At 37.8% G+C, this 15,590-nt stretch overlaps 2 protein-coding genes across 2 annotated transcripts in view; both read left to right on the forward strand.

Annotated features, from left to right (window-relative positions):
* Positions 1 to 8,427, forward strand: part of bsnb (bassoon (presynaptic cytomatrix protein) b) — a gene marked incomplete at its 5' end in the record, with an annotated part of 97,843 nt that extends 89,416 nt beyond the window's left edge. Inside the window, one exon of the mRNA XM_079392999.1 lies at positions 5,444 to 8,427. The remainder of the gene's footprint in view (positions 1 to 5,443) is intronic.
* Positions 8,428 to 14,857: 6,430 nt separating this feature from the next.
* Positions 14,858 to 15,590, forward strand: part of erc2 (ELKS/RAB6-interacting/CAST family member 2) — a gene marked incomplete at both ends in the record, with an annotated part of 53,774 nt that continues 53,041 nt past the window's right edge. The window contains one exon of the mRNA XM_079393001.1: positions 14,858 to 15,511. Within this exon, the coding sequence (XP_079249127.1) occupies positions 14,858 to 15,511 (654 nt within the window). The remainder of the gene's footprint in view (positions 15,512 to 15,590) is intronic.

Raw genomic sequence — 15,590 nt, forward strand, 5'->3', positions numbered from 1 at the left:
TTACTGTGTACGACACTGTGACAAATTGCCATTTTAAATTTTAACAGTTTCATTCACAAATGTGCAACTTACAAATACATTAACTACTGCTGTAAAAAAAAAAAGAAAAAAAAAAGCTGACTAGCTGAAAAGGTGGAGGACAGAGTATTTCCTCTCAGAGTGATTTTTGGTTCTCGATGGCCATGTACACACTGTAAAGTTTCAGGAGTTACAACCACATTTAAATACGGGTGTAAATCCCTTAAATTATTGTTTTGTGTTTGTATGGAATAGAACTTACACTTTTGAAATTGTGATAATTGACACCATGGTAACCATAGCAATGTTCTAGTGTCTCGAACGTGGTATCTGCTATTTTTTCCCAAAGTAATATTACAGCAACCAAAGACTTATGTTCACCATCAACAGAGCAATCATATTTTCTGTATATTTGGAAGGCTGCTTTACAGATCACTCTCTAGAAGGGTTGCCATATCCACTTATTATAAGCAACGCTTATTAAGCGTTTTTTGGGCTTGCTGATTAGGCTCATAAAGCAATCCAGTTTATGGAGTCAATAAAGTAGGTGGGTGCATGTAGCAATATTTTGTTTTGTGGTTTACTTCCAAGATGCAGTGTTTGGATTTAAGTTTATTGTTAACTAGTTTACTAGTTTTTATTGTAATAATTCTTTACTAGTTTGCTTCCAGCAAGATCTGGCAACAGTAATGAATCAAGACGTACCTCCCTGTGATTTAGTGCACCGAGCATACAGAAGAGCGACAACTCTGACACACATTTAAAGGGGTCATATGACGTTGCTAAAAATAAGATTATTTTGTGTATTTGTTGCAATGCAATGCAGTTTAAGGTAAAAAAAAAAACACATTATTTTCCACATACTGTACATTATTGTTGCTCCTCTATGCTCCGCCTTTCTGAAACGTGTTGATTTTTACAAAGCTCATCGTTCTGAGAAGTGAGGTGTGCTGATTGACCAGCTATCCAGTGCATTGTGATTGGCCGAATAACTCAAGTGTGTGATGGAAATGTTACACCCCTTACCATATTGTGATGCTGTTAAGGTGCAATGAGACAAAAACAATAAAACCCATTATAAACGAGGCATTTGTTGCATCCAGTGGGGACATAATTACTGATTATGATTACTTATACTGTCTTTTTACGTGTTGCGTTGCATCGCGCCGCATAAAAATTGTCATGTCTGCATTTGTGATCGGAGAAACGACAAACAACAAGCGCTACGCTGCACTGCTCAAAACTCACGTTTGAATAGTCAGTGGCAAATTCTTTAAATATGAAAACATACTTACAGGCTGTGAGTCAGAAGCGCCAGACAGTTCTTGCAAAGTTGGAATTGCCCCATTTTATAGAAACAGCCTTTGAGCACAGCTGCCATTGTAGGCTACCCTCCCAGGTTCAGGAAACAGTCCTCCGTAAAATACGCTGCACTAGAGATGCGCGGATGGGCTATTATTTCATCCGCAACCGCATCACAAAACTCATCATCCGTCCGCCATCCATCCGCACCAACGTTTTTGACCAATTTTTAAAACCGCACCCGCACGCCATCTGCTGATTGGGCTCTTTATTTGAATGGCTTATTCTTATTTTTAATTTTTATTATTAAATGAATGTTTCTTTATTGATTATTAGAGAATAGAGAATGACTTTAATGTAGACATGTAGTTAATCCAAACGTGCAAGCCAAATCCAGCATTAATTGACGACGCTTTGAAGTGACGCTAAAGGATACGAAGATGTGTCTTTTCACTTGATTCGATTCCTCGGTCCTAGCGTCTTTTCCTTGCATCCTTCCCTCGCATCCTGGAGGGGTGGAGCTAAGACACGAGGAAAGGAAGCAAGGAAAGGAAACGAGGATGCACAAATAAGAAATGAGAAGCACCCTATAAAGCTCTCAGAATATCAGCAGTGAACTCCGTCTCCGATCAGCGCACAGGGACAAAAATAAATAAATAGCCTAAATTAAACGCACTGTACTCTACATTTTTTTTATTTTTATTGTAGCCTAATAGAAAACGCATTTCGGCACATCATTTCAACATGCTGCTATTTAGCCTACTACTAAATGCCCATTTCACTTTATTTTTTAGCAAATAGATAGAAAGTTAGAATAAAATAAGTCATTTACATTATAGCCTAATAATGTTCACATTTGTAGTTGTCCATAGCAACCCCAAAAACTTACCTGCTTGCCTTGCACATCTAATTAATGGGCACAGTTTTTCGACTATTTTTTTATTTATTTATTTTTTATTTTTTGCTGTGGATGTTATTGAGCTTGTAGAAATCAGAAACAACACCAATTCTGCGACACAGATGAACCTTTATTGATATCTCTATCAGACAATGCCTATTTTATATGCCAAAAGAAACAACAGGCAGTAAAAAAATATTAAAATAAATATCTTAATGTAGGCATAGGCTATAGTCGCATGTTTTGACAAACAGTTGAAAAAAATAAAAAACGTCATATCGTAGCTAAGCCTTATAGGCTCAGTCACCCCCACAAACTTAAATTAGAAAAATAAATATGCCATCCCTCTTTGAGCGAACATAAAGTCTGACCAGGCTAAATTGCCTGTATGACAAGTCTATGCCCCAATAACCCATGGACTTAGGATCATCCCCTCAAACTTGAAGCATAATGAAATATACGCCATCACAGTTGCGACAAAGAAATTCTGGCAAAATATATGAAGGTAAAATGACGTCAATAATATTTGCATGTGCAGGGTAATATTTGTGAATGTGTACGTGACATTGCAAGCGTAAAATAAATTTGCATGCTAAAAAAGCAAGCGCGGAAAAAATGTAGGTCAGAAGAATACAGATCATATTTATTTCAAATTAATATGAAGTTGCAGTTTTTCAACACATGTTTTACACTTACAAAACATAGTACAATGATGCAAGTCCTGTTTTCTTGAGCTTATAACTTGATTTACACCTTTACAAAACTTATTTGCGCATGCGAATTTATTTTACGCTTGCAATGTCACGTACACATTCACAAATATTACCCTGCACATGCAAATATTATTGACGTAATTTTACCTTCATAAAAATAGCCTTAAGCCTCGGAACGTAAAAGCGAGGCCAAATAACTAACAGACAACATGTCTAGAATAGAATAGGCTAAACCAATATGAACGTAAAATTATCAGCTGACCGAACTCAAAAGTTTATATTAAACATGGGCTATGTGTAGCCTAGATAACATAGGCTATTTGGTTTAATATGCCTGACCTTAGGTCTAGTTTGAATTTTTCTTGGCACTATGCAGGAATAAAATAGCATCTATAGTGTCAGGATTCAGACGAGAGCGCCTTTTTTGAGTTTGTCACGTACCTCCTTCGCCGGCGTTGCCATCTCTGATAATAACAAGCAGTCGATCTGCATATACTCGACTAGCCATATTACTGCCTGATGAAAATTTGACTATTTCAAAGTGTGCTCGATTTTTTTGGATGTAGGTATAGTCAGATAATATTTAACAATGTATACATATATTTTTAAAATTTGATTGGTACAACCGCCCGCCACCCGCCCGAATTTAATTACAATATTATTTTTCGTCACGTCATCCGCCCGATCCGCGGTTTATCCGCGGAGTCCGCGGCTGTAACCGCCAACCGCGCATCTCTACGCTGCACACACTCTAATATTTGCGTTGTACTGTTCTGGAACAGTGTTGTAAATACAACTTAACCACTGATTTCTAGTTGTGTCCTCTTTTGGAAGCCCAAACAAAGTAGTTTCACTTTCACAACAAAACACAGCATCTCCAGGACTTGGCGCCGGCGGCAGCAACAATACTACAGCAAGAATAAATTTGGGCGGTGTTTTGCAAATCTTACCACACAGCGACGTAGACATGTGGGGGCGTGTTTATATGAGCCATTTTAGGAGGGCGTGGACGAGTCATAACTTTTATAAAGAATATCACTTTGGTTTTGAGACTTTAGTCTTTGCAACTTTAGGGATCTTATCTTTGCACGAACAGCTTGTAACACTCCAAAGAGAAAAGAAAACTTGAAATCGCATCATATGACCCCTTTAAATAAGTAATTAACAACTAGTTGTTCAGTGTGGCTCCACACTGAGTAGAATTTTTGTAAATGCGGTTGTTACTACCTTAATTTTTAGTGAGTTAATTTGGTTGTAGAATGCGGTTGTCACTCCCTTACATTATAAACAGGATTAAGCATTAAAAGGTAAATTGACAATCTGCAGTGTGGACTTGAGGACAGTTGTGCCACTTGCTCAATACTAATGTCAAAAGTTAGAGCTCTGATTAGCTGACCTTGATCAGAGGCGTTCGGATCTAACTTTTCGCTCTTCAGCATGGGTGAATTGGGTCAGTTAAAGTGGGCTATAATTAGCAGCCAGATCAGTGGTCTTGGATTAGCATTAGCATCCGGGCAAAGCTCAGTCATCTTTGTTCTGAAAATATTCTGATTAGTCACATTAATCAAGACTCAATCAAAATTGCACAGTTGACCATATCAAAGAATTGTACTAGAAATTAAACTGAAACAGTAATGAGAATGTTAAAAAAGTACAGTGATTAGCTTCGTATTTAGCAATGTGGTCTTGTAGAAAACTTGACTAAAATCTCATCTCATTGAACCACTTATTCTCTGCTGAACATAGCCAATGAGACCATTGGCTTATTTAATTAATTTCCTGTAATCACCACATTTCTCTTGTTTCTTAATCTACCTGTGCTCTGTCTCCTCCTCCCTATACTTTAACTGGTATTGTATCATGGTGGTCTTTTACTGTCAGTGGGTGGTGCATGTGCGGATCCAGAGAAAGAATCTGGGATAAAACAGGTTTAGGGGCTCTTTAAATCAAGGCTAATCTGATTCAACTCTGTTTACTATCCAATCCAGTCCAAATCCTGCTCCATACATTGGTTTGGTTTACTCGTGCAGTCACAATGGAAGGTGTGGATGTGTCCTTCCAATCACAATACCCACATGAAAAAGAACTCCTTATGCATCTCTAAAACTTCTAGATTTGATCCTGCTATTTACTGCTCTCATTTTGAGTAGTGCACGTGAAGTCTTGTTGTATATCATGCAATACATTAGTCACATTTTTTATTTTTTTTGCTGTAGTTTGAGCAAGTTTGTTCAAATTTATAGTGAAAATGTGATATTTGTTCACAAACCTTTTCATGAAGCCTGCAGATTTTGAACATGTACTGGTACTTAGCCTTTTTATGGTGTTGCTGGTGTAAGAAATTCGTCCTCTTCTTTCCTCTAGTGGCTAAGAAGAGGAGTGCATTGTATAACCCTCAACAATGCAAGTAAACTGGGCCAGTGTTTTGTGAATGTTTGACTAACTCTGCACTGTAATTATGCAGTGAAAATACCAAATATTGTAATATTTATTTCTTTCATCTCTTCTCCAGATGTATCATCCAACCTTGAAGTTTCAATGAAAACATTAAGACAGAATTCACAGGCACGGTCTATCCGATGAGATCTGCCTAACCAAACAAACACAGAGGCTAAATCTCTTCCAGAATGTTTCCACGGTTGCCGTTGAAGCAATTACAATTCCCTAAATGCCAAACTGCCTGTTCCGTTCCAGGTTTTTCTAGACAGTTATGTCTTCCCTGATATGACATAATCTGTGCTCAGGTGACCCTCCCTCTTCTGAAAACAGCATGAAGATGTTAGGCAGCTGCAGTTTTTAGCTTTTTGCAGTCCTAATGAAGACTTGTATGCCCAGACTCGAAGAGACCGTAGCAGAGAAGGAGAACGACTGCCTTACAAAGGCTTCAAACAAACTTTAAAAACCAGTTTAAAAATGTATGCTTGATTTCTAAGATCTTGACATTCCAATATGGCGATGATTGACCCTCTCTATGAATGTTTTTGTTCCTTCCTTAACCTTTTTGTCATGTGTGTAATGAATGCAAATGTGTAAACCGTGGACATGGAATGCACGCACAAAAAATATATATGTATACATATATGAGATATATATATGAATCCATATCTAGACAACTTTCAGAGTCTCTAAGGGTGAAGCCATGTGCACCTTGTGTAAAAAGCTGATTATTTAACGTAAAACTATCAGTCAAGTGCAGAGGTCAGTAATATCAGAATGTTAGCATAGTCTTGTTTGTCTTTTATCAACCATTAAGCCATTGCTACTCTATTCCAGATATTTTATTTTTATTTGTTTATTTATTTATTTGCTTTAGCTTGTTATCAGTTTTGCCTAATTTTCTTTTAAATTAAGAGCCTTACTAATATTTTTTACTTGTATACCTCACATATTTTTTTAAAAGTTCCATATCATCCTTACTTGATTTATTTTGCACAACTGTATACTGCTGAACATGTACATATCTCTCGTTAACACTGCTAATGTAAGATATTGATTTGTGTATTTATATTTCTGGTATTTCTTTATTTAATGTTTGGTATTATTATTTATACCTTCACATATTATTTTTTCTCGTCATTATTTATAATCTAAACTGTTTATAATATACATAGTTGTTTTTCTCCTTGAAGCAATAGCATGCTAATTCGTACAGAGCACAATTTCGTTCTTTTTTTTGCTGAAAGTGATCTGCACGCATTCAAGTTTCTCATCACAGATCTGATTGTCGTACATAAACAGGTAAAAATATGTTTCTATGAACCCAACAAAACTACACCATCACCCTTTCGCACATCCAGAAGTTCCCAAAAACACATTTACCATTACGTAGATCCACCTAGGAAAAATATCTTGAACCAATTTCAAATGTTCTATGCAATAATCCATGTAAAACCATTCCCACTGCAACGTCCCTCACCGATACTGCGTGGCGATGGGTTCAAATACGACTAGGGACAGTTTGTATTTACCTTGTATGTATGAAAATATCAAGCTACTTTCTTTTTATTTTAATGGCATGTTTCTGAAAGCCCTCGTCTTCCCTAGTTTTCAGGGAATCTGTTGCCAAAGGGTTAACTGTGTGGACTGTTGGTCTTGGACATCCACCATCTCTGTTGCTTGCAGCATGATTCTGCTCAGCTCTCTTAGACTCCTTGTAGTGCTGTTATTCGGTCTTCGTGTCTGCAGTTTGATCAGGTGACAAGTCGGGTACACAGCTTATGCACTCGTTATTTCGTCTCCTTCAACAGGAAATGTCGTTTTACATCCGTGTTCGGTTGCGAATGTTATTGTGTCCACACTGAATTCACATCAAGTTCACAAACAGGTCTTTGTGCATTGTATATCTGCAATGTTTGAGAAAACCGACAGATGGAAAACAAAGAGCATTATTACAAAAACAAAAGACGACGAGATCTTAAAGACACATGAACATGTAAATTTGACAATGTCTTCACAGTCAAAACTATGCTTTGGAGATGATTCAAGTAAGCAGACTTGCCGTAAATGTGATCATTGTACAGTATGTAGCATGAATTCATCTCCATGCCATTTATATGAAAATCAGGGCATGTACGTGGAAAGCACAAACTGTCCAAATGTCCAAAATGCACTCGTTTGCGTCACGAGGTGCGTTGATTAGAGGTGAATCTTTTCCTTTTGATACTGGAATGCTGTTTAGGCAATCATGACTCTATACTGAAGAATAATAACTGTTCTACATCACTGTTACCATGGAGATATTCAATAACAAGTGCATGAGCCAAAGTTGCCACCACAAAAGCCGGCCACAGTGATATAGATAGAAATACTCAAACATGGACATATCCACACAAACAGGCATGTGCACGCACACACACAAACACACACACACAGACAAACTGTCGCTGTAAATACTGACTTTGGTTATTTTGTACAGTGTTTAAATATCATGAGTAAAATGATGGCCGTCTTGTGCAACTTCACGCCGGCCTTGCTGCCAACCTTTTGTGCTTTTGTGTATAAAATAATAATGATGATTGTTGTTATTATTATGAGAAAAAAAATATCATAGTATATGTTGCTGGCTCTCAATGACTGTTGACTACAGTGGAAAAAATGAAAACTTACAATCTGAAAACATTTGGTCTGTGTAGGGATTCTATACATATTGTGTTTATTAAATTTAAATACAATGAAAACTATGTAAGTGGCTTCCATCATGACTGTGCCAGAAAAGAGGGTTTAGAGTGATTTAGTGGATGTATTATAAATTTAATCGGGAACTGGGAAAAACAACAGAAAATTCAGAAAAAAACTCTCACGAATGAAAATTCACTCACTGTTGTAAGTGCAATGGGCTAAATGTGAGTCCAGTATTCATTGTGAAATATTGTGTTCTTTTCAATGTATTCCTGTTAAAAAGAAAAATTTTGGTGCATCATGTCATGTAATGTGATTATGAAAATAATGAACCTGCAATTTGTTTCCAGACTGGAGAAGAATAAAGACAAAAAATTCAAATTTACATTGTCTCTTGTATTGGCATATAAGGTTACATCATCCTCTTTCTTATCCTAGGCAGTTTTTTTTTTAGTGGTGTTTGTAAGTATCACTACGATTGTTCATACTTGGGGGTTAAAGGAATAGTTCTCCCAAACATTTGCTGTACATTTACTGACCCTCAGGCCATCCGAGATGTAGATGCGTTTGTTTCATCGACAGAACAGAGTTGGAGCAATTTAACATTACATCACTTGCTCAATGAGTGTCCAAACAGCTTCTAAAACTATCACAGTAATCCAAAGGGCTCCCGTCTATCAGTTAACGTCTTGTGAAGGGCAAAAGCTGTGTTTGTAAGAAACAATTCCACCATTAAGGTATTTTAACTTCAAACCATTGCTTCTGGCTAAAATACAAGTCTATATGTTGTTGTTTGAAAAATATGTTGCAGTGAAAAAGTATTTTTGTCTGAATCAGGAGAGAAATATGTACAGATCAAGTTCCATATACAAGTGAAGACAGTTTTAAACTAATCATTGATCATTGAGGAAGCGTTGTGTATTTTATTTTGTCCAGAAGTGACGGTTTAAAATTAAAATGCCTAAATGATGGATTTTTTCATGCATCTTTTCACTTCATAAGATGTTAATTGATGGATTGGAGTGGTGAGGATTACTGTAATGTTTTTATCAGCTGTTTGGACTCTCATTCTGACGGCACCCATTCACTGCAGAGGATCCATTGGTGAGCAAGTGATAGTACTAAATTTCTCCAAATCTGTTCTGATGCACAAACAAACTCATCTACATCTTGGATGGCCTGAGGGTGAGTACATTTTCAGGAGATTTTCCTTTTTGTGTAAACTATTCCTTTAAGAGTTTGTTTAAATGCCTAACCCCAAGTATTACACTGTGGTTGTGTAATTCCTCTCACAAAATTTGTGCTACAGATGTGAATTACTGCAAATCATTTAGAATGGGTTTTCTTTATTTTCCTGATTAAATAAATATCAATAGATCTGATCCACACTGCATGTGGATTCTGGCATGGCCCTGATCACATCTGACAGATGTAAAAAGCGACCGATCACAGTTTTGTTTTCCATCTGAAATGAATAATATATTTCCCCGCTCATAATGTAAAAAGACACGGTTTACTTGTGTAATTTAGAAATTGCATATTCATTGGCAAAAAAACAAAACAAACAACCGAAGATGCATCGATGCACTTTTTGATATGGCCTCTAGGTGTCATCAGAGGACCACTGTCTCAATGTGAGCTATGATGACTTGAAAATGTGATAGCTAATATGAAATATGGAATCATTTTGCAGTTTGAAATAGACTGCGGCTCTCTGTAAATTGGTTTGAATCAAAAATCACAATCACTCACTCATAATCAATATTTTGTGCTCTGGTAATTAAATTATTTCCCCAAAGGCCACAAACACTGGTAACAATTGATTTTGTTTGGCACTCAGCGTTCCCAGTGAAAGAAATGATAGGGAAAATAATGATTTTGTGGGAAGACACTAGATTTGTTAAAAAAAATTCGAATACAACGATTTTCCCCTTCGAACAGAATTATTTTCTGTGCAATTAGAAACTGTAGCTACTTCATATCATTATATAAGATCAATGGAACGTTTGGAGGAAAAGTGATAAACTAAAACGAGTGTGAAGAGTGTTGTAAGAGCTCAGGCCTCGACTTGCCTTCTGTTAATTGACCTTATTATGTGTGTTTGTGTAACTGTGCAGGCTACGTGTTTTCTTGTCCACCCACTGTCACCAAAGACTATAGAAAGGGACTTTGCTGTCACACACGCTTACCGTCAATATTCGCTAAATCCCTCCGCACCAGGAAGGCTTGTAGCATGTAAAGGCGGTGTGATGAGACATTACTCACACCACCGAGGGACTAACAGAGCTGGTTGGTAAGGTTGAGTCACGCACAGGCTAATCAAGTCATTTGCTGTAAACTTCACAGGTCACATTGAAATTAACATAACTTTTAGAAGAAACTGAGTTAAAGCTGCTTAAAGTGACAACATACGGTAAAGAGATTGTCACAAAGACATTTTTATTTATACCTTATATAGCCTATATTTTTTCTCAATATCATTCTGAACACTATATGGATTTAATGTCTTGCAATTCTATTTCCAGAATGGTCGAAATGATCTTGCTCTCCTCTTAAATCGTGCTCACAATCCTCTTATAATGCATTGGTGCTCTTCCTTTTTAATTGTCAAAGTCCAGCTTATTGTATAGACAGAGCTCTGGCAGTCTTCACCCTTGAGCATCAAGGCTAGAGCAAGAGCTGGAGGGGAAGTCTGTGACAGTCAGCCAATCAGAAATCACCGGAGGCATCAAAGCCAATTACAGCAGGGGTCACATGACCACACTTGGCCGCATATGATTGGCATGACCGCAGACGGTGAGTAGCTCATCCGTCAACTTAATGCAAACTTCTTAGATGTGACCTTCAAAGAATTCATCATGAGAACAGCAGTTATTTTCAAGTAGACTTTTAACCTTTAATGGGTTAAAAATGCTTAAATAAGAAGATTAAATATAAAAAGCAGAAGAAAAATAATTGAAGGGGACAGAATAGAAAGATATATATATATATAGAGAGAGAGAGAGAGAGAGAGAGAGAGAGAGAGAGAGAGAGAGAGCCTGTGGATAGTTGACATATAAAAATCGGACTGTGTCCTATGGTGTGACATAGCAAAAATGTAGGGAAAAAAAAAACCTTAACACAAATAACATGAGAAAAATGTATCTTCATTCTTAGAGTTACAAATAGCATGAGAGAGGTTAATCTTCAGTGTTAGAGGTTATTTTTTTACATTTTTGCTGTCACACCATAGGACACATTGATACGCCAACTACCCATGTATATATATATATATATATATATATATATATATATATATATATATATACATATATATATATATATATATTTATATATTAGTGCTGTCAAATGATAAATCGCGATTTACCGCATCCAAAATAAAAAATTTAGTTCACAGAATATGTTTGTGTACTGTGCATATTTATTATGTATATACAAAAACACACACGTACAGTATATATTTTGAAAATATTTACATATATATATATATATATATATATATATATATATATATATATATGTTTATATTTGTATAATGTATGTTATATATAAATATAGAAAATATATTAACGTAAAGTCTTTTTCTTAAAATACTTATGCATGTGTGTGTATTTATATATACATAATAAATATACACAGTACAAACACATTATATTCTGTAAACAAAAACTTATTTTGGATGTGATTAATCGTTTGACAGCACTAATATATGTGTGTGTGTGTAGAATATATAGGTAGAATTTATAATCATGTGCATCAGTATGTATGCAGGCATTGCTTTGTGTGGTATATAAAGAGGCATGTAAGAATTGCTGTTTGTGTGTGGGAGGGGGCATAACTTAACCTTGTTTTAACACTTGTGTTAATTCTCTCTTTATAGGCGACACTGGTCTCAAATTGAGCTTAAGAAGTGATAATACGGTGCAATAAAACTTGGCTGCATACATGCATGACAACGCCTCATGTGGTGGACGCGTCTCTTGTCACTTTTTGCCCTGCCCCTTTAAATCTGAAGCGCATTTATGCGTTCGTGGGCGGAGTTTGTCTACGATTGTCCAATAAGAGAGCGGACTGCTGATGCTGGAGTGGATGCAGGACGTGGGACGCTGAAGCTGATGCTGATGCTGGGAGACCCGCACAGTGATGGAGCGGCGACGACGCTGAAAAGGTAACGGAACGTGATCTAACGACACACTGGCATCCATTCACCCCAGTTACGTGGGGTTTATATCAAAGGAGCGCAATTTAGGTTGGATTCATCGATTTGAGCTAATTATATTATTTTTGAATGATGGAAAATGAGCTTAAATCCGCTGTAGTATGAACGAGATGAAGCGTCGCTCGATGCTGTTTCAGTTGCATTTGCTTTAGGATCAATGCATACTCTGGTTCTGGTTCAATACATGAACACTCGTTCATATTAGTGTTCATTTATCTTCATAAACGGTTGATGTTTTCTGCGTGAATGTTTCTGTGTGTTTAAATGAGAAAAATTCGATTTTAATGTTAGAAATGACATTTCATAAGCTGAATAATATGGAATACACCTATCTCAATTTAGGTGCATTACATTCTCAAATGTATATATATACATTATGTATGACCTGTCAGCCTCTAGGAGTGATTTTTGGGGGATGATTGACATTGGTGAAAGCCAATCAGAAAACAGATGTTATTTGTTCTGCCAGTGGCTGAATGATGAGGGAGGGCCTCTGTCTGATCTTCAGAAGATCAAAGCATTTATTGGTGTTTAAACAGTGTTTCTGGCAACCCTTGATTGCAAGGGAAATTATGTGATATTTTATCACAATGTGACCGACAGACATTTGGAAGCAATGGATTTGTATAATGTGAACTGTCACCATTGCTTCAAAATCATTTTATTTGGTATTTTATTAAGATATAATTGAGAAGAGAAACATCACCTTGTTTTATACTTGGAAATTTGGGGGAATTGAAAAATTGGTCTGGAAATGTCATGGGAATTTCTGTAGTGAATATACATTTTTATAGATATACACAGATCTTATATATTAATTGGCTATAAATGTATCTTTGTGTGTGCACTCATTAAAACAAATAGCCTAATCTATTATTAAGCAATGTCTAGATAAGACTTAATTTGTTAAAAGGTGCGGGAACTGAACTTTTTAAGGTTAAATGAATGAGTACTTTCAAAATTAGTTTTTTTCTTTTATTACATACTGAATGCCAATAAGTGATCTGCTTCGAATTGTGGTGATAGACTTCTGACAAATAAGAGTTTTTACCAGGGTAAGGTCTGTGAAAAATGAATCCTTGTACAAATGATTAACTTGAGCTGAATTGAATTCTGGGTTTAAACCATGCACTGCATGATTCCATGCAACAGATGTATCGCTTGGCCAGTTTCTCTTTTAACATATCATGTTATTGAAGTCTGGGTAATTTGCCCTTTGTGGCTCTATGCACACACTGTTTTCTGCATCAGAGTGGGTGGCAGAGAGAGAGTCAGTGGCTCATGATATGCACCCTGCCACCTTGATTAAGCCATTTATGCTGGAGAGCAACTGGCTTCTATATATTACTGACCAAAAAAAGCTCTTTCCGTCATTAATTTCTCATTCAGAAGTTTCTCTGCTGACATTAATCAGCTCAGTCTCTGTTAGCTACTTCAGTTGAGACCAAAAGCAGCATTTGCTTGTTTAATTTATGCTGTTGGCAGATACTTTTATCCAAAATGACTTACAGTGCATTCAAAGTGTACGTCTTATCCTGTGTTTCCTGGAAAGCAAACCCATGAACTAGGTGTTGGAACAGGAAATCAAGCTTCAGAAATTGTAGTTTAATTAGTGGTGTTTCCTGAGGCAAACATCATACGATAGCTCATGCCAAGGTTTAGAGGTTTGAACTAACTTCTGGGCATAACTCATCCTTCAGTGTTTGTGCTACAGACAAGCACAAACGCTGCTAATAATCCCATAATACCGGAAACATTGCCACTATATTTTTTTACAATGAATTCTGGCTGCCGTTTTTATTGTATATTTATATAAAACTGCGTTTTACACAGGCAAGCACCAGAAAATGTAAAAATCTTGGCATTCAGGTGCAGCCCTTTCCCTTTTTTTACCTGTTTGTCCAGTATGGCATGCTATATATGGTCTCCGTCCGGAAAGATGAAGGCCGAACGTGTCCTTTCTCTGGCATGGAAGTGCACAGATGACCGGGCCATCTGCAAGACCGGCTTCTTTTAATGTCAGCATAAATGTACAGTTCTCACTCTCTCTCTCTCACTCCCTCACATGCCCATGAATGCCCACACATCCTCACTTTTCATACGAGTGAAAACAGGTGCGCTCTCCTCCATCATCTCAGTCACTGTTGCCATAGCAACCCTCTCCACAGCATCAGCGTCATCCCCGCAAGCAGCAAGTGGTCCCCACCTCTGAGAAAAACTGCGGGACACTTTTCATTTTGACTCATCTTTCTGAAGAATAGACACTGGCGTTATCTTGAACTCACCTCAGGCAGAAATTTGAAGGAAGTTACGTTGTCTCTGAAATGAAAAAGAATACAATGTGTCATTATGTTTCGCAACGGAACTCAATGTGTCTTTGCATTTTGATTAGCTCTAGGCTGTTGTAAATGAAAGCAAAGAATTGTTCCAGACAAAACACAAAGCTGCTTTGTTGCAGCCATTTTGAAATGTTTGACTGCATTTTGAAGTGTGTGACTTCTCTTCTCTTCTCTAGGATGCAGTAAACATCATTGTGGATCTGTGAAGGGACTTTTCTTACAGACTCTCAGTGTTACAGAACCTCGGGAGATGTATGGCAGTGCGCGCGCCGTCGGCCACATCGAGGGCAGCCCTGCTCGCTCCCCACGGCTGCCCCGCTCTCCTCGGTTGGGCCACCGTCGAGCCAACAGTGGCAGTTCGGGTGGCAAGACCTTATCCATGGAGAACATCCAGTCCCTCAACGCTGCCTACGCAACATCTGGCCCAATGTACTTCAGTGACCATGAAGGCGTCGGATCCACGGCTACTTACCCTAAAGGCACCATGACGCTCGGTCGGGCCGCGAGTCGAGCAATGTATGCCGGTCGGGTTACAGCCATGGGCAGCACCCCTAATATTGCAACAATGGGACTCCCGCACGCTGACCTGCTGTCTTATGGAGATCTGGGCTCGCTGTCCATGCTCCACCACCAGGGGACGCCGTCGGCCCTGCTGCGACAGGCGGTTAGGAGCAGTGGAGGTGAACTCTTGGAGTTCCAAGCGCAGCTGCGGGACATGCAGAGGGAAAACGAGCTACTTCGGAGGGAGCTGGACCTAAAGGACAGCAAGCTGGGCTCTTCCACCAACAGCATCAAGAGCTTCTGGAGCCCCGAGCTGAAGAAAGAACGCGTGATGAGGAAAGAGGAGGCAGCTCGCACGTCAATCCTCAAAGAACAGATGCGAGTGACCCACGAGGAGAATCAGGTTAGGATGGTTACCTTACCATACATGCAGAATGATAAAGAACTATGCTTAAATAAAAATAAGGGTTCTTTAGAGATTA

Source organism: Barbus barbus, assembly GCF_936440315.1.
Source record: "Barbus barbus genome assembly, chromosome: 35".
NCBI lineage: Eukaryota > Metazoa > Chordata > Actinopteri > Cypriniformes > Cyprinidae > Barbus > Barbus barbus.